This window comes from Melopsittacus undulatus, chromosome 3 (genome assembly GCF_012275295.1).
Source record: "Melopsittacus undulatus isolate bMelUnd1 chromosome 3, bMelUnd1.mat.Z, whole genome shotgun sequence".
Taxonomy (NCBI): domain Eukaryota; kingdom Metazoa; phylum Chordata; class Aves; order Psittaciformes; family Psittaculidae; genus Melopsittacus; species Melopsittacus undulatus.
Window position 1 is genome coordinate 100351415 of NC_047529.1, and position 26157 is coordinate 100377571.

Here is a 26157-nt window from a genome sequence, read left to right on the forward strand (position 1 = left end):
GGAATCATCCCTTGCATCAATCCAATACATATGTTCTTCCTCTCTTCCCGGGAAGTATTTAACTTTTTTCCTTGAACCTTTGTTTTTCTCACTTTAGAAAAGTTGGAGGAAGTATCTTTCTAACTTTCAGTCAACAAAATCCCTGTAGCAAATTCTTTCTGACCAGAGTTCTCTGTTGACATGTAACTTCTGTCCTGGAAATGTACATGCTGAGGTATTTCATGACCTCATAGCATCAGTGCTCTGACTGCTTGAATTGCCAAAGCATCATCTTGATGTTGTGTTGCATTTGAAATTGATACACATCATTAATATTTAAGCTATTAAGTTCTTTATATTCCTTTAGCATCTAACAAACCAATGTGAAATCTTTTTCCCCAATTTAGTTTTGAGCTTTTCTTCTGAATCTGTTAGGTGCTGTATGCTTTCTTCTTCAATGTTCTGGTGTATAATATATGTATATACATGATTTAGAGAAGGTTTACTAGCGAATGCAAAGTGAATAAATAAGAACAACAATAAGATTCTAACACAAAGAAGATCCAGAGACTTCTGCTAGGCAAATAAGTATTCTAAATCCTCTGAATTTACACACCATACTGCTGCTAGGACTGACCTGTGCTCCGACTTCAACTTAGAAGCCAAGCTCTGATCTAATGTGCAACTCCACAAATTCGTGTTATAAATGGGGAATTGCACATTCTGTTATTAAAAACTAATAATCTTGGACGTCATGAACAGTGTGAAGGCCATCACTGTGCCCAAGCGCGGACAAAGATTAAAATAAATAAAATTGTATATTAAAAAAAGTTGGAAAGATGGAGACAGGATCGCAGAGACGTTTTCTTGGGTTTATTCATGGGTTTTCTTTCCCTTCGTGCTACCACACCTGGTGAAGCGCAACCCCGCCGGGCGGCGCAGAGCCGCACCGCACCGCACCTGGGCCGGCCCCGGCCCGTCCCCGCCTACGCCGCCACTACAAAAGCGGCAGCTGGTGAGCTACTGATCGCTGCTGCGAAGCCTGAGCGAGAGCCGGAGCCTCGTTGGGGCCCCGCGCATGGGGGGCCACCCCGGACATGTCTTTCCCTCCTTCACTCGGCTTCGCTCTCCTCCTGCTGGCTGCCGTGGGATGGTCCCTCCCCGTCGGACGGGTGAGTGCCAGCGCTGTCCTCCTAACTTACGCGGTCAGCCGCCCTTGCCTGGCGGCTTTTCTTTCCCCGCTCCTGCCGCTGGCGCCCCGAGGTTGCTCCGCGCTCCCCCGTCAGTGCTGGGGGGTGAGAGCTGCTCTCCACGCGAAGCGGGGATGCGGCTGTGGGAGAAGCTGCCCCGTGGTGTCGGGGGGCGCCTCGGGGCGGAGTTAGCAGTTAAATCCGTTACTTTCTGGGTGCTCGCGCCAGCACTCCCAGCTGCGGGAGCGGCCGTCGCGGCGGCGGAGTTGGTGCGCGGGGACTTCCCGCAGCAGGGGCCTGGGGCGGTTTCAGCGGCCCCGCGGAGGGTCCCGGGAATGAGTTTGGCCCTGAGGCGGCCGGGACGGAGAAGAGGGGAGGAAAGGAGAATGGGTTGATACTGGGACATGGTACGCGGGGGACGCTTCCTCGCACCCGCAAGGAGATAACACGGGACAGACGGGGTGCCGTGGGGAAGTCGGAGCAGGGTCGCGGCGGTGGGCTGTGGTTGTGAATGGGAGCGAGCCTGGTGGGGACAGGGCAGGCACGGACTAGGAGAGAACGGAAAACCAAACCAACCGTTCTGCTGACCCCGGGGGTGGGGCGAGGGCCGGGATCTGCCGGGACGGCTCGGCTGCTTCCCAGCGCGCCGGCGGAGTTACGGTGCCGCTGCCTCTGGCCGCCTGGTTTTCCTGTTCTGTGGGACCCGCGGGTGCGCTGGAGCACGGAGCTGCAGACGCAGGAGGAGGCGACACAGGCGGGGCCGGGAAGGGGGGAAGAGAAGTATAGTTAGTTATGAAGAGCAGCCAGAGGTGGTGTGTGTGAGGGGAGGTGGATAAAGAAGTCTAACAGCAGTTTGGGGGTATTTGGGGCAGAGAGGGGCAATCGAGATGAGTGTGTGTGTGTGGGGGTGTACAGCGTTGGAGGTAGCAGGATGAGTGCTACTGTAGGGACAGGCAAGGACAAGCTCAAAGCTGGTCTTGGCTGCAGAGGTGAAGGAAGGGACAGTGAAGCTGATGATGGACCAAGTTTACTGTCTGTACAGTTCTGTTTCAGCTGCCAAGTTTTTGAAGCTGTCACTTTATACAGAACAGCGCTAGGGTGATGTATTTAGTTCCCACCTAGGTATTGGCTTCTGTGTCTTTTTGGTGGTTTTGTTTCTTTGCTGTGGATATAAGGCCCTTAAAAGTGCAACAAGTGCAAGTTTCATCAGGGTAAATTCCAGTCAGGAAAATCTCTTCATGTGAAAGTGATCAAACACTGAAATGGGGGCACAGAGAGGCTGGGGAGTCTCCACTTGTGGAGGTGTTGGTTGACAGGGTAAGACATTGAGCAGGTTGAGTGTGTACCACTGAGCAAACTAATGATGGGGCTGGCAGAGGATCATTCTCAGCAAAGGGATCTCCTTTGGCTGAATGCAGAGCTGCATGGAGGATGGAAAAAGAAAAAAGGTTCTGTGGTCATCCTTTGACTTCAGTCTTGCAATACAGTGTGTACTTTTATAGCTCTTCTAACACTAGAGGGTCATATCTGACAACTTGTCTAGCGATTGTGCTTGTTATATGCTGAGAAAATGTACAAAATGCTCAGTTGTAAATATACAAAAACATGGGACTTTTGCTGTTAGTCTTTTCTCAGGTTCACTTCGGAATAGTGTTAAAAGCGATATTTAAAGTAAGCTGAAAATAATATTGCTTAGGAAGGAGTGGGTAGTAAAATCTAGGTAATAGCAATTGGCTGTTAGGTCTTCTGGGGAAGACAGAAAGGAAGGCAGAATGATTTGGGGGAGGAAGTATTTTAGTGGTGCTGTAACTACTGCTCTATTTTGACCTTCCCTTTCTCTCCCTCCTATCCCCAGTCTGTCAAACACGTGAGAAATGGGAGAAAGAGAAGGGAAAGCTGAGAATGTACATAGAAGGAAGAAAAAAAAAAGCCCAGAATTCTTATTTGAGGTGGTGCTGCTTACTTGCCATCATCTTAAACACAGCATCACTGGAAATTGCTTAATAAGTGTCTAGATCTTCCTTGCTGCACTGACGGTAGTAAAATGACCAAGAGCTGGTCATGGCGCTTGGTCACATGGCTGCGCTGCAGAACCATATTACTCATGACAAGCCTTGTCTTTTCCCTGCTTGGTCTTTAGCAGCAATGTCCTGCTGCTGACAGAGCTGGCACACAGCTGGCTGCTGATTCCCTGCCATCTGGTTCTCTCCTGGATTTGTATTTCTACTAGTAGTTATGCTCAAAGATTTGTTAAGATAATCTTGGAGAAAGTAATTTAAATATCGGTGAAGAGCAGAAAGGAGCTGTGCCATAGTTCTTGATTGGGGGTTCTGTTTTTCAAGCTACTCTGGTGCTTTTGTTCCACAGGTGACAGTGTGAATAATACTGGTTAAAGTAAAAACAGCTGAATTCAGTTGAAAGGTTGTAGATATTTTGCTTTCCTCAGCTTTTATTTTTTAATTGCTGTTGTATAGGGAAAAATACTTGCATTAATATCAATATGAATTAGAGCATATGGTATATGTGAATGTTATTGATGCTCTTGATTACTATTGTGTTATTTGGGCTTATTTAGATGCGGTTGCTAGTCTCTTCTACAAACCAACAGCATGACTTCTTAGGTTGCATGCTATAGGGGCACGTATAGTTACTGCTGTTTGCTCACCCTTTTGAAGCTGCTTCTAGTTCTGCAGCATCTGTTGCTTTACTCATGGCTATCTTGGATTGGGTATTTGTCTCTGAGAGTGCTAGCTTTGAGTCCTGGTAAGCTATAATAAAAGATGCAATATGAAGAGGTGGTCTCATTTGTTTGCTGACAGCAAGCACAGAGGTCCCTGTGTGGTTCACAGCACGGGCTTGTGGGACCATGCCTGTTTTGACTTCTTGTCTTCTGTTATGTACCCTAATGCTGAGAGATCTGAGGTAAAGCTCCTTGTTTCCACTGTCCTGTGGATTTGTGTCCTTTAGGAGTCATTAAAGTGGGAAAATGGCTACAGAGTGTGGCAGAAAAGCAAATAGAAAAGTAGTCTGGAAACTAGTGACTCCATGCAAGGATGGGGCTTGGACTGCATTGTGATTAACTGGGTCTTCACCTGTGCAAAAACCCTTCCATATTTAGGTTGGCTGCAAGTTCCAAGTTACTCTTTTTTTTTTCTCTGTTTTCTGCTCCCCAAAGCTTGCACAGAGTTTGTTTTCTTATTGCCTGCACTCTGAAAATCGAAATGTGCCAGACCAGTCTCAGCAGCACATACTGGCAATGGTATAGAAAGCAGGAATGGAAAGGGTGAACAGACAAGGTCTGACACTGTGCCGACTTGCTGTAACTATTACAAAAGGATACTTGACTGGCTTCTAGGTATTGTACTTTTTTTACCAGGAATATGGCCAGGTTCTTAAAAACTTAACATTTGTAGACTGCTTAAATGCATGACTATATTAGTATGGTGTAAAACTTTGAGTTACTTTAATAGCACAATCATCTAAATTAATACAGATTAAATTAGTGACCCAAAGTAGTAAGCCCTATATGTATTAAAAAATAATGGGGGTGGGGGAGAGGAGGGGTTGTTGTTTTGCTTTCCTTTTTTTCTAAGAAGCAGCTTTAATTTTTTGGAAACTTTATAAAGCTAGGTAGTGCCTGTGTTATAAAGCCAGATGGCCTAACACAGCAAACCTGATTTTACAAGTTAAAAAGAACATACATGTTATAAAATCCCAAACTTAACTGTATGGAGGGAATAAAAACATTTGAGGCTTAAGGAGTCTAAGGTTATCACATTTCCAAGGGTGAGAGAAAAGGACTGTAGTCCACACAGTGAAACAATGTCTTGGTCCTTGGCATTGTTTTGAAGCCCTGATGTGTGGTCTGGGCAAGTTTAAGTTAGTGAACCAGGTGACAAATCTTTCTACTTTTCCCCTATTTCTAGTGCAATTACTGCCCTCCCCTACCTCCCCCCCTCAGCAGCAGCCTGAAAGAGTCTGTGTAAAAGTACTTGAGATGAAGTGTAGGCAGATACAAGTCGGCACAGAAGGACGTGTTTCATGACTGTACCAGCAGTGAAGCACATGTAGCTCTCTTCTGTGAGAGGAAAAACTTGTATTCTCAAACTGATGGAAGTGGCAGAGCTTTGCAAAGCTAAGACCACATCCTCCAAAAGTTATAGCTCTACAGCTGCAGTAAAGTTCAGTGACAGTGGGCCTGAGAGATGAAGCATAAACAGTTCTGCTGGCTGTCAAACAGATTTTTAAATGTATTGTATCATATCCTGTTTCTGTTAGCCTGTCAAACTAAACTGAGCTTTAGTTTGCTGGGTTGGTTTATTGCTGGTTACTTGAGAGGAAAAACCAGAAGGAGCTGTTATCACAGGGCCTTTGAAAGTTTATAAATTGTAGAAGTCCTTAGCAAAACTGATTGCTTCCTCTGCAGTGCTGTAGCTGAATTGAAAGCTATTATCTTTGTGTTCAGCTTCTTTCATTTTCTTTCATTAAAAGCTCTTGCATTTCTTTCTCTGCTGTAAACCAGTATATGTTCTGCCACCAAGGCTGTCTGCTGAAGTTTCCTTGGTGCAGTACATCAGTTCTATTAGGCTGTGTCTCAACAAAAGTAAGTTTATACAATAGCAGATATGTTTTTGCTGTGAAAAGAAATTGTCTGCTCCATAGATAAGAGGCCTTCTATTTAAGCTCTACAATACTGTTTTCTTGTGAGGCAGAATTAAAACATAGTGCAGGAACTCCTTTAATTAAATCAATTCTCCCTAACCTAGCTACCTGAGAAAAGAGTTTAATGTTGGCATCCAATACTTCACATCAGAAGAGGCATGGGGTAAACAGTATCTAGGGATCTCTAGCTTGCCAAATGGAAGGTAGCCCCTTCAAATGTCATATTTTTATACAAAATGCATCAAATTAGAACTTGCAGTAGGTGAATGTAGGTTTTTCGCTGGTGTCTGAATACTGTTCTTTGCCTCTTTTTATTAATTTTTGGAAACTGATGTTTATAGATTGTAACTACACTGGCCTATGACCTGTTGCATTCCAGTGGTCCTTTGGTATGAATGTGGAGGAGGAGCTCATGAAGTGTGTGTCAGTCCTCACAGGTAGGAGGAGAATCTCCAGGCATGGTTGCATAGCCATCATCATTATGGTTTGTAAGCATAAGCATGAGAAGTCTACTTCTTCTGCTGCTGAAGGAAAGCAGATTACTCTTACTGCTGTAAATGTGAATCCATGCAAATAAAAATTCCCCACAGTTTTCTTAGGACTTCAGTAAGCCTTGTAGACAGCATTCCCAGAATACAGTGTGGCAGATCTTTGTGGAGAATGGGAGTGGATTTCCATCAGTTACCTTTCCCTTAGTCTTTATGGCCTTTCTTCTTAAAGAAACAAGCAGCCACTGCCCCTCTGTTGTACGTGGATGACTTGGTACAGCTTGCTAAGTGCAGACATGATAGCATAAGAATCTCTTTCCCAAAAGCTTGTGTGAAAACCTTGTGAGCAAACACCCTGCCCTAGATTCAAGTATTACTTCTTAATAGGCTCATAAATACTGCAGCTATGTATATAATAGACACAGACTTAATTTAATTGAATGAACAATTGCAAAATGGTAACAGGGTAGAGGAAATTGTAGTTTACACATGTGGAAAAGAATAGTTCCTTCATCTGGCCATTTTACTCGATACATCTTATTGCTATTTCACTATAATTGATTGTTAATGGATTGCTGTCTTGGTGCAGTCTGGTATTGACTGCTATTTTTCTTGCAGTTGATTGCATTTCATTTTTAATTCACTCTCTTGCCATCTTTTCCCTAAGTTGTTTTATCCTTTCTCAATTACCTTACTTTTCTGTCTTGTGCTCTTCTGTCCCGTGAGATCATCCACATTCTCCTATTGTGTTCTTGCCTTGTCTCGCTTATACATGTGCCCTGCTACTCTTCCAGTCCCTTCAGGACAATTTTTTAATCTTGCATTCTTGTCTTGGTGTGTAGTTTCATCTGTTGTTTGCTGCTGCCCTTTTCCTTGCTCTGTTGCTACTTCTATGAGTTCTCTCTGCCACACTATGGGAGAAGTCTGGGAAAATAATCCTGCTTCCTGGCTGTGTCTTGGAAGTAGCTCAAGAGTCAAGATCTGTGTGGAGGAACCTTTGGCAAAAGGTAAACAATGAACTCCTTGAGCATGACTGAAAAGCTTGTGGCTCTTTTGGTGTCCTGCTTTCTTCACTACCTCCTTTTTCCTTAAAGGACAAGTGAGCACGAGTTAGTTTGCTGTCTAGATTTTGTTATACTTAGGACATACTGTCTGCTCATCCACTCATGCTTCTTAACCATTGTTCAGACTGATTTTCCCCTGATCTTTTATGAAACTGCACTGCTTTTCTGACTAGGACATTTTGGCAACCTCTGACACCAATCACCAGCAGTTCTGGTGCTGCTCAGCACAGCAGTCTGAAGACTGAGCTACACTGGAAGGCCTGACATCAGGTAAACAAACACACTTCTGTGACCAGCCTAAGGCAAAGCTGGAGGGCAAACAGTGCTCTTGTGTATATATTCTTCTCTAAGTGCGAAGAATGGTGGCCACCAAGACTTCCGCATTGAGTAAATGTCTGCTGCTTGGCTGAAGCACATTTTTTGTGGCAGTATGAGTAGTTTAGACTGTGACTTGCTCTTGCACATGGGCAAGCCAAATGCAGACAAGAAGCTCAGGTACCAGAACATCTGCCTCTTGAGTGCTCTACTCTGTTCATAACTGTATTTCTCTGGTGCTTTGAAAGGTGGTTCAGCTACTTGTGAGCATGTGTTGAAGCAAGTTTAAGAATGGCAGCTGATGCCATAACCAAGCTTTACCATGCTGCCTACTGAGCTCTGATAACCGAGGAAGATGTGCAAAACTCTTTCAAAAGGGTTGTGAAGATTTCACCTTTTAAAATCAAACATGATCTATTTCAGGGTATGTAGTGTTGATCTTCCTTTTCCTCTGAATTTTGTTAGCAGCAGACTTTTATGTTTCTTTGCTATAGGAAACAACTGTTTTCTTCTTCTGTTTGCTAATAGTCCTACTCCCTGTCTGCTCTGTAGATACATGCATTTCTCATGGTATTGACCAACATCTGGATGCTATATTAATCCTTATGTATTGCTTCATTCTGAAAATAGATTTATTTTTCTTCTCAAAATACATTCCAGTTGTTTCATTGTTGCTTAACTCTGCAGCTAAGTTTCAATGTACAGAATCTTTTTAATGTGACACATTATGAGTAAAATTTTACATTTGCTAATCACTTCCACCAGTTCAGTCTTTCTTGGCATCTGAAAACCACTCGCATTAAATGGTTGGACTGCATGACAATCTAGGGTGTGACTTGTGAGAATAAAGGAAAGGCAAGTAGATGACTTCTCAACTGCAAGTGTGGTCAATCCTCTAAAAATCTGCTAGAGCAAATAAATCAGAGGATTAGCATGTTACCTTGATGGGGTACAAAACCTGCCCCCACCTTCAAAACCAGAAAGCCAACAAACCTGCACTAAACTGGAACTTAAATACTGTGTCTATGCTCAGTTATATTGGGAGACTGGTTTTAAGTTAGTTGCTAGATTTGAGGCCACATATGTACAAAGCATATGAGAAAGTATTTGATATGTGTGTTAGCGCAAGCCATGGTGGATATAGTTAAAGATTGTATTCTGTGCTGCAGCTCATCTCTAAAGCCCTGTCTTTGGGGAGCGGTTGTAGACATTAAAGTAGCTTTCTCAAGACTTTTGTCTTGCATCCTTTTTCAAAATTTATCTTTTTCTTAGCCTTTTGTCAAATGGAAGATAAATCCTGGGCAAAGTGTGCCATATATGCTATCAGCCGCTGAGCAGATGTTTTTGCTTCCTCCTGTAAAAGAGACTAAAGCATAATTATTGTGGGTGCTGCAATGGCAGAAGCCTTGATCCCTCTGAACAGAGTTTCTGGTCTGGTTTTCTGCTTCTGCAGGTGCCTACTAGAAATTCTGAAGTATGGGCTTAATGCTATTATTAAATTGTGGTGTGAAAAAGTAGTAATCATTGCCTTTCCAACCTTCTGGGAGAGATTGACATGCCCAATATCTTTGGGCTTCTATCATAAGATTAATTTTCTGACACGCACAGACTCCTGGCAACACAGTAGCCTCTTCATAAATTTTCTTCAAGATGGAAATTTATGGTTTTATTTGCTCCTCTGTATATCTAGAGTGCTCTGCAGAAGCTACTGAAGAGTTGCTGTAAAACGTTTTGACATACTGAAAGGGTTGTGTGTACAAAAGCATTGACAAGCATCAGGTGTCTTCATGACTAACTGGATGGGGAAAAAATGGGAAGCTTTTAAAAGACTTGGTTTGTATTTTTGAGAATGCTCTTCTGAAGTTACTACTCAATTGAAGTAATTGATATACTCATCCTGATTTGATCTTTGTGTTGTTTGGACTCAGAATTAAAAGTGAGCCTGTTTGGAGTTGGAATAGGGTAGCAGGGCAGGGTGCTAGTCTGGCTTGGGAAGTCCAGAACCTTGTTACCTTTATGCTGGCTGTGACTCCTTTACTGACTGATCATTGTGTTGGGGAGTTTTGTACGCAGAAATCCCAATTCTGTGCCTTCTGGACAGGGTGAGAATTTGGGCAAGAGGGCTTGAATTTTCCACTCTGTTTCAGTAAATGGAAGTCTGTAAGGAGCACAGTGTGAAGGGAATACCAACATCTGGGAAGTGTTACTAGGGGTGCTACTGCTGTTGTGGAAAGAGCCAGACTTGGCGGGGGTGGGAGCAGGGAATCCCTACACTTCCATGTAAGTCACCTTTAAAAATGTTATGGATATTGGTACAGTGGTGCATGGGTTACAAATGAGGAAGCCTTGTAACATTTGATCAGTGATATTCAGCTAGGTCAATACCTATCTTCTTCCTGCAGTCCCATTCCTTCCAAATAAAAATTGTCTGTGGTACAACACTAGTTATACAGAACAAATGAAACTTTAAGGTTTTATTCCTTAAGATGAAAAATATTAAAGGTATAGTATTTGATCTGAGTTACTTGAAATAGCTATTGGTCTTTGCTGTTGTCAGATGCTGTGGAGTCCTCTAATCTATTGCCCTTTTCGGTACCATTTCTTAATGAAGACAAATTCATCAAGTACTGTTTGAAATGCATCACTCTAAGAATAACAAAAAGATCCCATTCCTTTTAAACCCAGTGACTCTGCTAGCAGAGTATGCTCTGGAAAACAAGAGAGACAGGAAGCTGTTATATATTGTTTACAGTGACACTGTGTAGTTATAAATTGTACATCAAATAAATTAAGGTGTATTTGTAGTAACTATTTTCAAAAAGCCCCAAATCTTTAATATGTATGACTTCTCAAAATGAAATATGAAGCATCACAGGTGTGGTATGGAAGACATTCAGGTAGAAAGGTGGTCAGAAACATTCTGTTCAAACAGTAATTCAGAAAACTAAGTTCTAATACATTTAGCATTGATAGATGTGCTTTAAGCCTAGGGCTTTGCACTCCTGGTTATTAGCTGAATTTAGCTAAAAGTTGACACAGGAAACTTGAAAAAAAAACAAACCCTGCATCCAGTCTCATTCAGATTAGCTCCCTATGGACTTCCAAGGGGAGCTATTGTTAGTTGAAGGATAAACTTGCAATGGGAGACATCTGTAGAATAATTCACTGTGTTCTGAATTTGTTCATCGCTCTTTGGGGATTAAGACACCTGAGGGTAATGAAAATGGTATTAAAGCTTTCTAGAATAAAACTTACTAATGAGATAGAAGGATAAAAGAATGCTTCAACTCTTAATGACCTTGCAATAATAGAGAAGGTTGTAAATGTCAGGAAACAAAGCTGGAGTTTGAAATGGCATTTGTTGTTTTTATGTCTAAGCTACGTTGGTGTCTCAGGGCTGGGATAACAGAGTGGCTGAAGTTGGAAAGAACCTCTGGAGCTCATCTGGTCTAAACTCTCTGCTCAAGAAGGGCCACTTAGCTGGCCCTGTAATGGAGAAAAAAAAAACCCAAACAATTAGCTGTGTGGCAAGATGGCATTGGTGCTGATGGGTCATTGAGCAGCCAAGTAGCTCTGTTTCCTATTGTGCTTTTCTACTTCCTTGCTGCTTATGATGAATGAGTGTTGGGACATCTTCAAATGATTCTAGGAAAGATTCATTTTGTTCCCTACTCCTACCTTCTCTTGCACTCTGCCACTGTTCATCCTTCTTAATTAGCTAGGAGCTGACTTTACATGTGGTATTTCACCATTCAAAACTTTTTTCAAGGCACAGATGTTTAATACATTTCCATGCAATGGACTAATAATCATCTGATTGGGCTCTACATGATTGCACCAGCGATGAAACATTATGGTTAGGGAATTGAGCAGATGATTACATGGATTAATCTCATCCCTATATATTAAATCTAGAGGAAGCTGTTACTGTCATAGACTGATAATTTTATGTGGAAGAGTCTTGAGTCAGTATAGATTTAATTGCTTCTGCATGGTTTTTTGGCAAAAGGGTGTCACAAGCTTTCCAAATGTGAGCAGCAGTCTCTTGTTTTGGCCTATATGGTGATCTTTCAGGATGCTCGCTCTTTACCCAGAAAAAAGAGAAAAGAATTTTCTGGGTTTGTGTGTGTTTGTGTTGCTGGCTGTTTGGTGGTTTGCTTTTGTCCTGGGTTCAGCAGTAGCAGGCACTTTTTCTCCTTCTTGGTAGCTGGTGCAGTGCTGTGTTTTGACTTTTGGGCTGGGAACGGTGCTGATAGTACCTATGTTTGTAGTTACTGCTCAAATGTTTGGTTTGTCCAAGGACTTTCTGAGCCTCATGCTCTGCCAGGGAGGAGGGGAGGCCGGGAAGAAGCAGAGACAGGACACCTGACCCCGGCTAGCCAAAGAGGTATTCCATACCGTAGCACATCATGCCCAGGATGTAACTGAGAGTTACCTGGAAGGGCTAGGGCTCTGGGGGTTGGAGAAGGTATCGGTCGGTGCTCAGTCGGGCAGGGTGGGGTGAGTTATGGGTCGGTGGCTGGTGAGGTGTTGTATTCTCTTCACTTGTTATTTCCTTTATTATTATTAGTAGCAGTAGTGATTTGTGTTATACCTTAGTTATTAAACTGTTCTTATCTCAACCTTTCGGAGCTACATTCTTTGGGTTCTCCTCCCCAGCTCTCTGTGAGCTGGGGGGGAGTGAGTGTATGAGCTGAGTGGGTTGGCTTAAACCATGACAGCTTTGCTGGTTTTATTTGTTTTTTTTTGAGGGGGGTGAGGTGTACTGTATTGTGGGGAAGCTTTCAAAACCTGTTCAGGATAAAATGTTTCTTGTTTTCAACAGAAAACTGAAATGTCTGTGTGGGGATGGGTGGGAAGTACATGCTTCCAGCTACAAAAAGTAGTTGTGATTCTTTATGGAGTCAAGGCTCTGACTTCTGCACATGGGAAAGGGAAGAGGAGAAGATAGGTAACAAACTGTCCATGTTGTTGCCACGGTAGTCATGGTTTGAGTGATAAAGGGAGATATGCCGTACAAGATAGTGGTTATTGGTGGCAAGGAGTCTGTCCAGACTGAAGCTTGTGGCTCATTCACAAGCTGTTGTTTTTTATTAGAGTATTTTTTTATCTTGCATAGTACCTGCACTTGCAGGTAAAGTTTTTTGTTTTTTTTTTTTCTAGGAATAAGGACTAAAATAGTCAGGTGAAAAAAGAATCAGAGGTGGCTCAAGATTTCTATTAAATGTGTCTCTATGGCCCTTCTGCAAGTCTGGTGGAATACCTTGTGGCTGACAGTGACAAGAAATGTCGAGGTTTGGGCTTGGGGGTGTGTATGCTCTTTTTCCTTGGCTGTCTTGCACAGGAAGATTTAAAGCCTCAAAATTTTAATATCTTGCTCTCTTAATTTTAGGAAAACTGAGTTGGGTGATTAACATTACTTTAGGTATATATTTTAATTATGTAGTAGGGAAATGGGTTACAGTGCTGTCTTGCATTTTGCATAGAAAGTGGGAACAGTTGTCACTCAGTATTAATATCAAGGTAGGATGATTGTCACACATGTATTTTGCTGTAATCTGTGCCGAAGGATGACACCTTCCAAATAACTGTTTTGGAGAACCAGTGGTAGTGATGAGCTTTCTTTTGTGTGTGCTTAATTTACCAAGTCTGAGTGTTTCGATGCTAATATGATGGGTGCCTTGGAAATATCTGTAATAGCTACTGAAAGCAATAGAGTATGAATCTGTGGGTTTTTTTGTTTGTTTGCTTTTTTTTTATTATTGAGTTGGGATTGACAGGCTATGTTTCTCTGAAAATGTTCTTGGTTCCTGTATAATTGATTGTGGGGGGAGGAGGGGTTACAGCTGCCTGGTAAACCTCTTAACAAGATTATTTGTAGTATTAAACAGTATACTCTTTAGAGCTAAGCACTTAACAAACTAAGCTGTCAGCCAGTGCTACACATACTACTTAGGAAGCTTAAAGGCTGTAATAGTGAGAGAGCTAAGCTAATGTAAACATCATTTATAGTTCATGAGGTTAACTTTGTACTTGCTTAAGCTTTCAATAATTAGTTTCCTTCATGTCTGTCCCATGTATTGCCTCTTCCTTGTAGAGTTTTCAGGTTCAGCAACATGGTCCAGGCTGTCCTTAATCTTTGCTGTTGTTCTGTCCCCTGTTGTCTTTTAGAGTAACTATATAGTTTTTCTTCAACAGAAAGACTTACAGTCCTCTTTAATCTTGGCTTTGCCATTCTATCTGAGCTGTCTGGCATAATGCTTAAATAAAGCTTTAAGGAAAATTCATGCATTCAGGTAATTAATGAATATGCTGTGTTTCAGAGAAAGGGGGGAAGGTGAGCATGTGTACTGAGTGATCAAGAGAAACTTAATTTGCTGTTAATGTGCTAGAAAGTTTGCATTAAAATCCTGAATTGAAAATGCTTTCATTTGTCCCTAAATTACATCCGACATGATGATGATCTTTATGTTGATGCTACTTCATATTCTCTGGAGTTTTTTGTTGGGTTTTTTATTTGTTTGGGTTTTTTTTTTTTTAATTTATAGCTGTTCTTATTCTTCCCTCTTTCCCCTGTTTTTGTCATGCTGAAAATATTTGGAGCAAAATCAAGCTCTGGAAATAAACAGATTTATTACACTGTTCAAAGTATCTGTATCCTGCTCAGTGGACAGCTGGGATCAGCACAGAAGAAACGTTTCTTGGGAGGCTGTGTGGACAGTAGACTGAGTTACTAGGAAGTAACTAAAGATAATTTCATAGCAAATTTGTGGAGAGCTTGGAACACTGTCAAGTGTGGGATGACAGGCAGCTGACATGGCTGTTGTGTTAACTGCTTTGTGCTTATTTTGCAATGCTTTTACTTAGTTTTATGATCCAAAGTGGAAAAAAACCCTATTTGAATAGTTGGGAATGGAAAGTATCAGCCTACTTTGGTCCTGACTAAATCACTTTCCCTTCTTTTCACCCTCATCTGTCTTTTCCTCCACCCTGGCAGCGTCTCAAGTTATTGGCCATTTCTGGTCCAAGTAATCTGACAAGAGAAATGTTCTATGGGTTACTGTCCTTTCCATTAAAAGTTTTTGTAGAAACAAAGCAGACAAGCTGGCCAGTCTCCTGGGTTTTTGTGTGGTTGCTCAAAGCTGCTCAGCTAAGGAGCTCCTCCAGGGAGCATGTCACTGCTCTGGCCAGAGTTGTCTTCCTCTCCTCTATAATGAGATACTACCTTTTTTGGTTGTGTTGTTTCTTTCCTTGAATTCCATGAAATAGATGCTTCTAAACAGCTCCAGTTAAGACTGAGGGTTTTAGGATCTGTTTTTGTTGTTGAGTTTCTTGTTTTCCTCCCCTCCCTATCCCCCCACCCCAAAACACTTGTTTATATAGTAGATCAGCCTAGGGAGTTCCTGTAATTAACTGGGGCCTTGCTAAGTTATAGTTATGAGCATTTTAATAATTGGAAACTGTTGTGTGCGAAAGATGTTAAGAGAGGTTTGCATGCACAAACTTATTCAAATGATCTGAGTAAGTCTTGGTTGCCAAGAAGGAGGAGGCACTTTACAGTGACCTGAACGGAGGCAGTTCTTGCAGGTTGCTGGAGGAGAAGGTTTTTAATGTAGCTCCGTTTCTAGCTGATTTGGCAGTGGGCTCTAAGAATATAATCAAAGCTGACCTTTCTTTTGTTTTGACTTAATACTTTTAATTCCACATGCGTAATAAGAATGTTTGGCTCATGAAGTAAAGTCTTAATTACAGCATATTCTATGGTGTCTATGTACCAGATGTAAATCTTAAAGGTTTAGCAGACCTACTGACTTAGTCCTTCATAGGACTTTGCCCTGGGTTCAGCAGTAGCAGTCAGTTTTTCTCCTTCTTAGTAGCTGGTGCAGTGCTGTGTTTTGACTTTCAGCCTGGGAACAGAGCTGATAACACCGATGTTTTTAGTTGTTGCTAAATAATGTTTACTCTGACCAAGGACTTTGTGAGTCTCATGCTCTGCCAGGGAGGAGGGGAGGCCAGGAGGAAGCCAGCCAAAGAGGTATTCCATACCAGAGCACGTCATGCCCAGGGAGGTAACTGGAAGTTACCTGGAAGGGCACACTCTCTTCTGGGTTGGCTGTGTTTCGGCAGGTGATATTGTATTCTCTTCCCCTGTTATTTCCCTTATCATTAATATCATTATTGGTGGTAGCAGTAGTGATTTGTGTTGTACCTTAGTTAGTGGACTGATCTTATCTCAACCTGTGGGAGTTACATTCTTTTGATTCTCCTCCCCATCCCTCTGGGAGTGGGGAAGGGGGGGGGGGGGCAGGCAGGAGGGAGAGGGAAAGGAAAGAAAGAAGAGGGGGGGTGAGAGAGAGACTGTGTGGTTGGGTTTAAACCATGACAGACCTCAATTCTGTGATTTTATTAGTTAATTATGGGTAATAACTGGGTTTATTTTGTGAGGTTTGTTTGTTGTTTTTCTGAAGAAATAATGGTGAGTGCTTTCAGCTTGTGACAGAGTAATAGGACATGAAGAGACAAGCTGTGGTAGTGAGTTTGTTTTAGAAGGTGCTCTTCTAATAGAAAATGCAAGAGCATCTCAGACAGCTTTGAAGATCTTAATCTCGGATTAAGATGTGCTGCATTACCGTAACATACTAAGTGAAAATGAATTTAAGTATCTTATATGTAAGAAAGGAAGGTAAGATGGCTAGGAAATTCAGGTAGAATCCAATGAAGTTAGAAAGGGAATGAAGACTACTAATGTTTCCATACTGTGAATTCACTTAGGGTCTTGTGCTTTGAGTCATCTTCCTAGACTCTACATACACTAAGAGGGAGAGGAAACCAACAGCAAGAAATGAAAAAGGCAAGGGACATGTAATGCTGTACTCTCGGGATGCTTTGGAAGGGTGTAAGGGGGGGTGGGGGTTGTATGCATACATGTGGATGGTGTGGTGTTTCAGCAGAGCTTTCACATACAGTGGCTAATTTACCTAATTTAAACTTAAGTGTTTCAGTAAACTTCCTATTCTTGAAAGTCTGTGCTGCTAAAGCAAATAGGTGGAAGAGGGACTATTGTCTCTAGTATGTCAATGAGATACTTTGTTAGCTGTGAGGGCAGAGTTAATATTTGGGTGAGGTAGTCAGGTATAAAAGCTTTTACCAATCTCTAGAAGCAGATGTGATCTTCAGCCTTGATACTGCAGCACTTTCATCTACAGATTTTGATTTGTTTACCCAATCTATTCTTTCTCCTAATTGGAAAAGTAGAAAGAAATGTAAGCTACCATCTGCAGCTGCAAAGCTGAAAGAGTATTCTGTAATTATAGAATACTCTATAGTAGCAACTTTCTAATGCTTCTAGCAAAAAGTTTGTGTTAAAAATGCTGATAGTATCCATTGTACTTCTAGCTGTGTATTTGTCTTCTGTAATGACTTTCTTGGAAGTAGCGGCTGAAGTAACTTCAGCAATGATGTAAAACAAAAAGGTAAGAAATATTATAGTAACAAGTGCAAACCAGCAGTTTAAAAATGCTAATGAAGGTTAAAGCATCAGAAGAGGCTGGGGCTAAGGGACAACTAGCTCCTTTGTCCAAAATCAACTAAGTCTTAACAGTAGTGGGTTGGGGAAGTCTGACCTCTCTTCCTTAGGGCTCCAGAGCTGAATTAGCATGGTACTCTATGGTTGCAATACCATGAAAAATTTAATTTGTTTGCTTTCACTAGTATCTATTAGCTGTTTAATCTGGTACTCCTCCAGTAGTATTGTGAAAAGGTTGAAAAATTATCTAACAGCACCAACCAGCCAACCAACCTGTTAGCTAGGGAAAATTGAACTGGGTGTATTTTAACTGCATCAGTCCCATTTTATTAATTGCAACTATTGTGGTATAGTTCATGTTTTACAAGGTAATTCCTTTTAAGGAAACTTATTTGTTTGGTTAATTCAGCTCAGACCAGAAATAAGTGCAGAATTCAGTGAGGGTATTAACCCCAGTAGCAGCTTTCCTAAGGGTCCAGTGGATTCTCTGTCACTTGGAGTCCTCAAGTCAAAATTAGATGTCTGAGTGATATTTTCTGGGTAAGATGGCATGTGTGAGATGGATGTGGAAGTTAGTGTGGGGCTTTAGAAGGAAGTTGATTAGATTATCATCACTGGTGCTTCTGGCCTCAGGATCATCATGGTTGCCATGTACCATTCCTAGTGGCAAAAGGTGAAAAACCGTGAGTTGTCAAGTAACGAGCATAGATGAAAAGACCTTAAGGTCTGTTTCTCCAATAGCTGAAGTTCTCAAGTGTCAGCTGCATTGTGAGTAATAAGCATTTGTCTCCTAGCTTAACATTTTTGTGCAGGTAGTGGACTTCAGTTTAGGCTTCTCTAAGATGGTGGATAATTAAGGTTATACTTATGCCTCACTGAGCTGTGCTGCTTTTGGCTCGGCTTCACAACACCTCTTACAGTTTTTAAATGTTTTGTGTGTTTAATTTTACCCTGGAGAGTTTGCTTGTCCAGCTTACAGTATTGTGATGGCATGAGTGCTTATGGTGGCATACAGAGAAGAGGGGAGCATGGCATGGGGGAGGAAATCACAGCCTTTCTCTAGGGAGCCACTTATTTTTTAACAGTAGTGCTGGTTTATGCACTTCAAATGCCACTAGTTAATGCTGTAAGATGACTCTGTTCCAGAAGTGTCTTCAGGATGAACTGAGATATAAACCATGCAAATCTTTTGCAGAGCAAGTTAGCTCAGAGAGCAGACTCCCTCAGAAAACACGTCAAATGAAGCCACTGCTATTTAAATTCCCAAGTTTTTTCTCTTGTCTCTGTGAATCTATTCTGTTCCTACAAGTGCTGTTTGATTTAAGATTAATGTCAGATGGGAAGTATGTGGCTGTGAAACTACTAACATGGAACTAATGGAATGACTCTAATGCCTTTAAGTGACCTATCCATTTTCAGCTTTATTACTGCATGGTCACTGCTTCCCTTAGTGCTTTGAAAATTGGAGTTGGATGAGGGGAAGCTAAGGTGCACAACTTTAACCTTTGTCAAAATGAATATTTTGACTTGAAAGGAGGGGGGAGCTCTTTTTTCTGTGTTTCCATTTGTTCAGGCTAGACAGCTTTCTTGAAGTTGCCTGAGTGTTTTTCTTTGCTTGGCTTTATGAAGTTGTTTAACCCTGCCCTTGGGTTTTATCCAGTCCCTTGCTTTCTTAAAAAAATATGCTTGCTGCCTTAACAGCAGTCTTCTGTTGCTCACTTTTACCCTTTCTTTGAAGGTCTCTCCAAAGAAGGGTAGGAAGAAATCTAAGTACACTCAACTTTAATAAAATTACAGTTCTCTTCTGGGGCTTAACCCACAAACCTCTTTAGCTCCATGTACCTGTATGAGAGTATAGAAAAGAAAGGACTCAAGGGGAGACAGGCTGATTTCCATGGGGAGTTCTGACTGTCTTTGAAACTGGCTGTTGCTACAGCAGACCTGCAGGGCTGAAGACTGTGATATCTGCCTGAAGTCAAGAAATAAGATTCAGCCTTGCCTCTGGGGTAAATCTTATGGTGGAAGGAAATCCACTGATTTCCTGCATGTTGTAACAATGATGTTGTGAGACTCCGTGAAGAATAGAGCTTGCTAGAAGTGGCCTGAAGATGGGATAGGGAAAAACTGAAAAGCTAGAGGTACCTCTTGCACTGGAGTTCCTCTCTTGTGCTACTGGTGGGAGGCAGAAGCGTGGTAGCATGTGGGATTGCCTTGCTGAACTAATGCACAGACCCTTTGCTACTGATTCAGCTTGTGCAGTCAGTGCCAGGATCCCTGGGAGGAAGAGGGACTAAGTATCTGAGTATTATGTATGCAAAGTTATTGCAATGGAGGTAAGAGTGTAGAGGAATAGGGAGAACATGGTACTGAAATGGGCTGCAGGCTGACTGCTCATTTCTTTCCTAATCAAAATACTTGCAGAGGGCATTGGGAAAAGTGCTGGTTTGTTTGAGAGTCAAACTGTGTAGAATGCCTGATAAACTGGCTTGACTTTGACTACTGAAAGAAATGTCTGAGGATTGTTTGCTTTTTAAAAAAATATTCTTAAACTACAAAAGCATCTGAGCTCAGGGAAAGAGTGTACTAAAGCAACATATCAGGATTAAGCATACAGAAGGGTTTTTAGTTTTGTTACCTTATGTGTCATGTACACATATAGCTGTCATTGGTTCTCTGAAGTTAGTACCATATTGTTGTCATGTCCTTGGAAAACAAGAAGACGCAACTCTGAGTCTGTTTGCATCTTGGTCACCCATTCGGTTGCTGTAGCACTTGGCATCTCTCATAATATTTTTCACTCTGCTGTGCTTCTGAAATGAGGAAACCATATGGTCTTTCTGCAACAGGCAGTATGACAGACTAACTCAGATTTGAGAAAACACCTGATCTGATTCCTGTAGGAACAGTGTGGTTCATAAGTTGCTTGGCAGTCCTAGAGTGAGGAAGATCTGTTTCAACTTGTCTCTGTTTCTGTAGTCTGCTTCCCTGGCTGAGAGGGACTGCAGGAAAACTGGGAAGAAGTCTATTCTGGATAAATTTGACAGGTAGTTTTACTCATGTAAAGGGGGAGGAGGGGAGAGTTACTGATGTTCCAAATCATTTGAGTCAAAAATGGCAACATAGCTTTGTTATGATGAAATACTGTGAATATCTAAGAATTGTTTGGAATTCATTGATTTCAAAGCCTTCAGCCTGCTTACTCCTATAGAAATCTCTAAAAGCATCAGTCCTGTATTAAAGCAAAAGGTAATGTCAGCTAGTGTATTAATAAAAGTGTCTGGATTTTATGGCTTTCATTGATGTGTCCTGCAACTAGATGAATTCTGTCAGATTGTAATTTTAAATAGTGTAGAAGATGGTGATTACTGTCCTCAAAGAATGAGAAAACAGAAAATTTAGGTTTCAAGTTGAAGCTTTTTATTTTTGCATTCAAGGAAATTGAATTGGCCTCTGCAAATGAAAGCAAATGTAAAACTGTGAAAGAATGAAAGCAAATGTTGTAGCACACTCATATCTGCCATTGATTCTTGCTTGTAACATCACTTCTGGAGAAATATATATAGCCGTAGATACAAGACCTCAAAAATACAGAGGGCTGTTGTCAAGTTATGATGATACTTTAAATTGTTTCTCTGCTTAGAGGCTTTCAGGAGCATAGCTATACAGGGAAAAAAAATAAATGCAGACTGTACAGGGGAGCTAAACTCCAAGTTCTGTTTTAAAAGAAGGTAGAAGGAAAATGGGAAGTGGGATGAAGGCAAGAATACAGGTCATCTGGCTCCCTCTGCCAGGGAACACAGCTCTGAGGATGCTGCACAGTAGTGTGGTACCAGGCTTTTATCTTCTGCCCCCTATTGATTTTGGTGTCGAGACTGCAAGATCTTGCCCTGAAAATTTGGATAAAATAGCATGATCATCCCATATGAGTTTAAGTTTGGGGATGTTGATTTGGTCCTCGTTTGTCAACTTGTGTTTGTGTTATTTCTGTGTTTCACATGATCAGAATGCAGTCCCTGGGTAGCATCTCAGTGCACCTTTTTTATTTGCCTTATTCCTCTTTTTTGGTTTTATTTCATTTTGGGTAGTTCCTCTCTTTTTTTTTTTTTTTCATTTTAATGTTTTTTCCATATTGGGCTGAGTTAAGACTTTAGCTTTTCTGCAACATTGCTCCTATCCTGTTTTTGACAAATTGAGCCCTTGGAATATGACATGTGGTAGCTGTGTGGGTTGAATGCTGAAGTATAAGGTTATATACAGGCTGTAAAACACCACACTGCATCCAACCGTGTAAATGTGAACTCTACTATATATGATAGAATACTGCAAGGATACTATTGTGGAGGTTCTCTCCTGTCATTGTTTTATGTAAAGGTATACATCTGCTTTGTCTTTCAATTAGTATTTGGAAGGAAAGCTGGTAACATTTGGAGGATGAGCTTCACTGGTGGAATTTCTCTTGTATGCTGTGTTCTAAAATGTGTCATAGCCAGTGTTTCCATCAACAGCTATTTGCAAAGGTGCTACATATTTCCTTTGCAGGGAAAGAGTGATGTGGAAGGTAGTGGGACAGTGGACCTTGAGCCACTGTGACAGTAAGCTGCTTAGGGAATTAATTTGCACACGTTAAAACCTAAATAAACTGCCCTCAACCAGAACTGTAAAAGCTATACTGATTTGATTGCATTCTTCTCTAGCAATTTGAAAACAACACTAGATGCAGAACCCATGAAATTATATAGTGGAGTTTTTGGGTTTTTCTTGTGGTGGTTTTTAAATAGCTGTGTCGTGGTCTTTTTTTCTATCAAGTCTTTTTCCTTTTTTTTTAATTTTTTTTTTAATTTTTAACTGGAGAAATAAGTTTAAAAATAAAAGAAGGGTAAATTCTTTAGAATTCTTGGAAATGCGTTCAGTACAAGAAAGGTTTCTGAAGCTTAATGTGTGTGGTTTAATTGTTTGTTTTTTTTCTTGTTATTGAGCTTATTGTAGGGATTGTAGTGATGCAATGACAAACTGATCACCAGGTTTATGTGACTATAGAACTCATGGTCTTGGGGGAGAATAGCTGGTTCTCCACAACTTGCCTTCTGATCCAGCACTATCACTCTTGAAGAAAAGTGACTGTTAAATTGTCACTTGAAAAGTTGTGAGGAGCTTAACTCCCATGGGACACTTTGAAAGGTGAAAAGATTTGGAGTTTTTCTTGCCTAGTGAAAATACAGGTTATTCACAACAAAGTGATGTTTGCTCAGTTCCCAAACTTTTTTGTTTGGGAGTATTTTCCTGTGCTTAGAAACTCAAATGTTGCAGTTCCATGGGTCTGAGGACTGCAGACTCTTTCCCTGTGCAGACAGCTCTGAGACTGGACCATTACTGGCTGTTGCAGAGAAACCAGTCAGTTACAAGCTTAAAGCAGATCGTTTCAAATGCATATGGTTTGGTATGTCATAAAGAACCAGCTTAAGTAATTGCATTTTAACAAGAGGAGTCAGAAGTCCAGCTTTGACAGATGTCTGTTGCTTTGTTTTGTTTTAGCAGGTCAGAGACCTTCAGGATGAGTCAGTTGCCCAAATGTAGGCATCTAATGCTGCTTGAAACTTCCTACAGCACTCAAGACCCTGTATGGGACTGACAGATACAATGGAAGGTGCAGGGGAAACCTACACCTCTCTGCAGTTGTGCCAGGAGACAAATCAAGGCACTTGCGCATGTTGAGAGAAACAGTAGGTGCCTGTGAACAGATATCTGAATTGTACCCTAAATCTTTACTTTTTCAGCCCCTCACTGTCTGCACTGTGTTGTGATGGTACATGACTGTGGTGACTCTCAGTGGTCTATGTTGGGACCAGTACTGTTAAATATTTTTATTAATGACATAGGCAGTGGGATTGAGTGTAGTCTTGGCAAGGTGTCACTAAGCCAAATGGTGCAGTTGTTTTGCTGGAAGGGCTTTGAGCATCTTCATATAGTAAAAGATTCCCCTGCCTGTGGCAGAGGTTACTAGATGACATTTAAGCTCCTTTCCAACCCAAACTGTTCTATGATTCTGTTACTGAAACATTTGTAATGAAAAGCTGTGTTCCTCTTCCAGTAGCATAAGCTGCATTGCGTTTCTGAATCTGTTGTGGGTAGATCTGAAATGCTCTAATCTTCAGCTTTGTAGCTTTCTCTTTCACAACACTACTCAGCTTTGCCTTTGTTCTTTCTGTAATGTTTCAAGTGTTACACCTTCTGTATCTATCTAAAAATGCAATTCAAAGTCTTTATTCTGCTCTTTGGCTTGCTGTGCTGTATAGTTGCATCAATAAATGATCTCTTCTAAAGAGCACTTTGCAAAGCATGTGTCTATATTTGCAATGTGTGGTAGAATCTCTGTGTACAGGATCCTATGATAATTTAATTTTCGTGAGTGTTAGCACACTGTCTCCCATTGAAGTTGTGGGATTGTGTTGTGCTCTCCGAGAATTTGGGAGTTACAGTTGCTTTTGAATTTTGCCTTTTTTCTTCTGTCTCTCTGCATAGTTGTTCAGTAGTTTCTTCTGTCATGTTTGACTGTCTCATGTGATGCATCCTTGACAGCAACACTTACCAGAACAGATGGAAGACACTGAAAATAATGTTTTCTGGTAACAAGGCTGTCAATCTAAATGTAAGCCTACTTCAACTGTAAGCATATGGGTTTATGGGTTCTACAGTGACTAAAGAGGAAACTTTTTTCCAGGCTGGGAAAGCTCCTAGTGGGGCAGAAAAAGTTCTGTAGGGCCTTGTTCTCTCACTGAAGACAGAAGCAATAGAATAACCCCTCAAACACTGATTTGTTCCATGTTTTCATTCTATCCTATCTACAGGAGTTTGATTTTATTTATGTATGTCTCTAGGAGATTATGCTTAATTTTGTAGCATGCTGAAATGTTAGGCTGTAGTTTATTCCCTTGATTTGTGAGACTGCATCCTCTCCAAGTTGATTTAGATGTTAAAAAAGGTCTCTTTGAGATCTTTGCCACTGAATGCCAAATACTTTGCTTTGATCTAGAAAATGACTGGAGCCAAGAGATACTGTCATTGAAATGCACCTTATCAAAATAAAAAAATTCCAGGGATGGGAAAAGTGGTCAGCTTCAAAACACAAATGAATTATCCCAGGATAGACCTGGGGTGTTTGGTCCCCGGGGTGGAAACCTTTGTGTTCAGGGCTGAATTCTCCTGTCTGTTTAGACAGCTCATGTGTTTGGAATAATTTGTGAAATGGTAAGTCAGCTGAACTGAGAGCCTGTCCCTGGTCAACATGAGTACAGAGAAGCAGGAATGTGCTTCAAGTCAGTTTTGTTTTTCTTATTCAAAATATCTTGTTTGAGAGATTTATCAGAAGCATTCTGCACTTGAGAATCTGCATTTCCAAGTATCGTTTAGGACATGTATATGCTCATCCTTTTTTCCTTAATCTAGCAAAGACAGACCTTAAGAAAGAACAGGGGATAGTGCCCTGTGCTATTATAGGCTGCTATGGGATCGAGCACAGCCAACCCTTCCTTCTGAAGCTGTGCAGGTATGCAAGAGAAGAAAAAGGCAGAAATGGCAAGCAGGCCAGGATGAGGAACCATGTGGTGCAGTGGTTATTTTCAGCTGAGAAGAAAGGAGTGTTAAGATTCAGCCTCTGGTTTAAAACAAACTTAAGAACAACAAGAACCCAAACCAAAAATTCCACAGAGATATTTTTGTATGTATTCTTGTACATATTCTTGTCTTTCATAGGAGTCTTGTTTGTTCTTTCAGCCTATCCAAAGAGCATTCTGAAATAATGTTTTGGAGCTGATTAAGCAGAGGATAAAATGGAATGTGTGTCTTTGGAGGTTATTGAAAGCCCAGGGTTCTTGTTCGGGAGTAAAGGTGGGCTGTCAATCTGAGCTGAGCATCTCTGAAGAGACAAGCAGAGGAGGAGCGTCTCTTGTGTGCATTGGTCAGATGCAAGTGCCTGCTGAGAGCTTCCTACTGCAGCTATGAGTTCAAAAACTTGGTGTCATGAGACTTGGAGTCTTAAAACCATGACAGACTAGAAAGGGACATCCATGGATAGACAGCTGGTGAAAGCCTTTATTGAAGTCCTGGGGATGTTTTGTGTTTTGTGAAGGTGTTGTAAGTGGTAAGCTGCTGCAGCCAATGAGAGAACTCGGCTGGCAGATGTAGCCAGGGCATTTCTCCCTGAATCTAGTAGCTCCTTTTGTTGGAGCTCATTTGATCTTTTTCACTAGCAGGGAGGATGCTAAAAGGTTTCATTTTCTGGCACCCTTGAAATACTGAACTCATTGGTTCATTAGTAACTAAGGAACAGAAGCATTTACAGGAAAAGCTCCTAGAAGCTGGCAATAGAATTTTCTCTGAAGGAAATAATGTTAGAGGACTAAGTTAAACTTCATACTGAGCAACATAATAGAGAATGAAATAAATGCAAAAATCTGGGTGATGTCAGATGTCCTAAAGTATGATCTCTGGAAAAGATATTGCTCAGGTGTCTAATGGTACTACTTTTGTACTATCTATAGTAGAGATGGCGCTGTAATGTTTGTACCTTCTCCTTTGACATAGCTTCAGTACTTGAGAGTAATGAGGCTGTCTGAGATGTTGCCTATAATTAATTCAAATTAGCTTATTATGCAATTTGAACTAAGTAGTTATGAAATCCAGCTTAAATGTTCTCTTTTGGGGGAGCAAAGGGGGGGCATGAAAACAATAAAGTCTGCTCCACTTCCACTAATGCACTTCCAGAATCTCTTGGGTTTTGAGAAGTGTTGTACTTGAAGGACTGATTCTCAACAGGATTGCTCTGTCATAAGGGGAACAGTGGGCTGAAGGACTCTGTTAATACGAGGTTCAGTGTTACATGTTTTGGTTTAGTGTTGGGGTGTTGTGTTTTGGGTTTTTTTTTGTGGTTTGTTTTG

The 26157-nt window shown here is 41.3% G+C and overlaps 1 protein-coding gene across 1 annotated transcript in view; it reads left to right on the forward strand.

The window, feature by feature from the left end:
* The first annotated feature begins 1303 nt into the window (after window positions 1–1303).
* GLP1R (glucagon like peptide 1 receptor) overlaps window positions 1304–26157 on the forward strand; it is an 84106-nt gene continuing 59252 nt past the window's right edge. Inside the window, exon 1 of the mRNA XM_005145325.4 lies at window positions 1304–1438. Coding sequence (XP_005145382.2) covers window positions 1304–1438 — 135 coding nt within the window. The remainder of the gene's footprint in view (window positions 1439–26157) is intronic.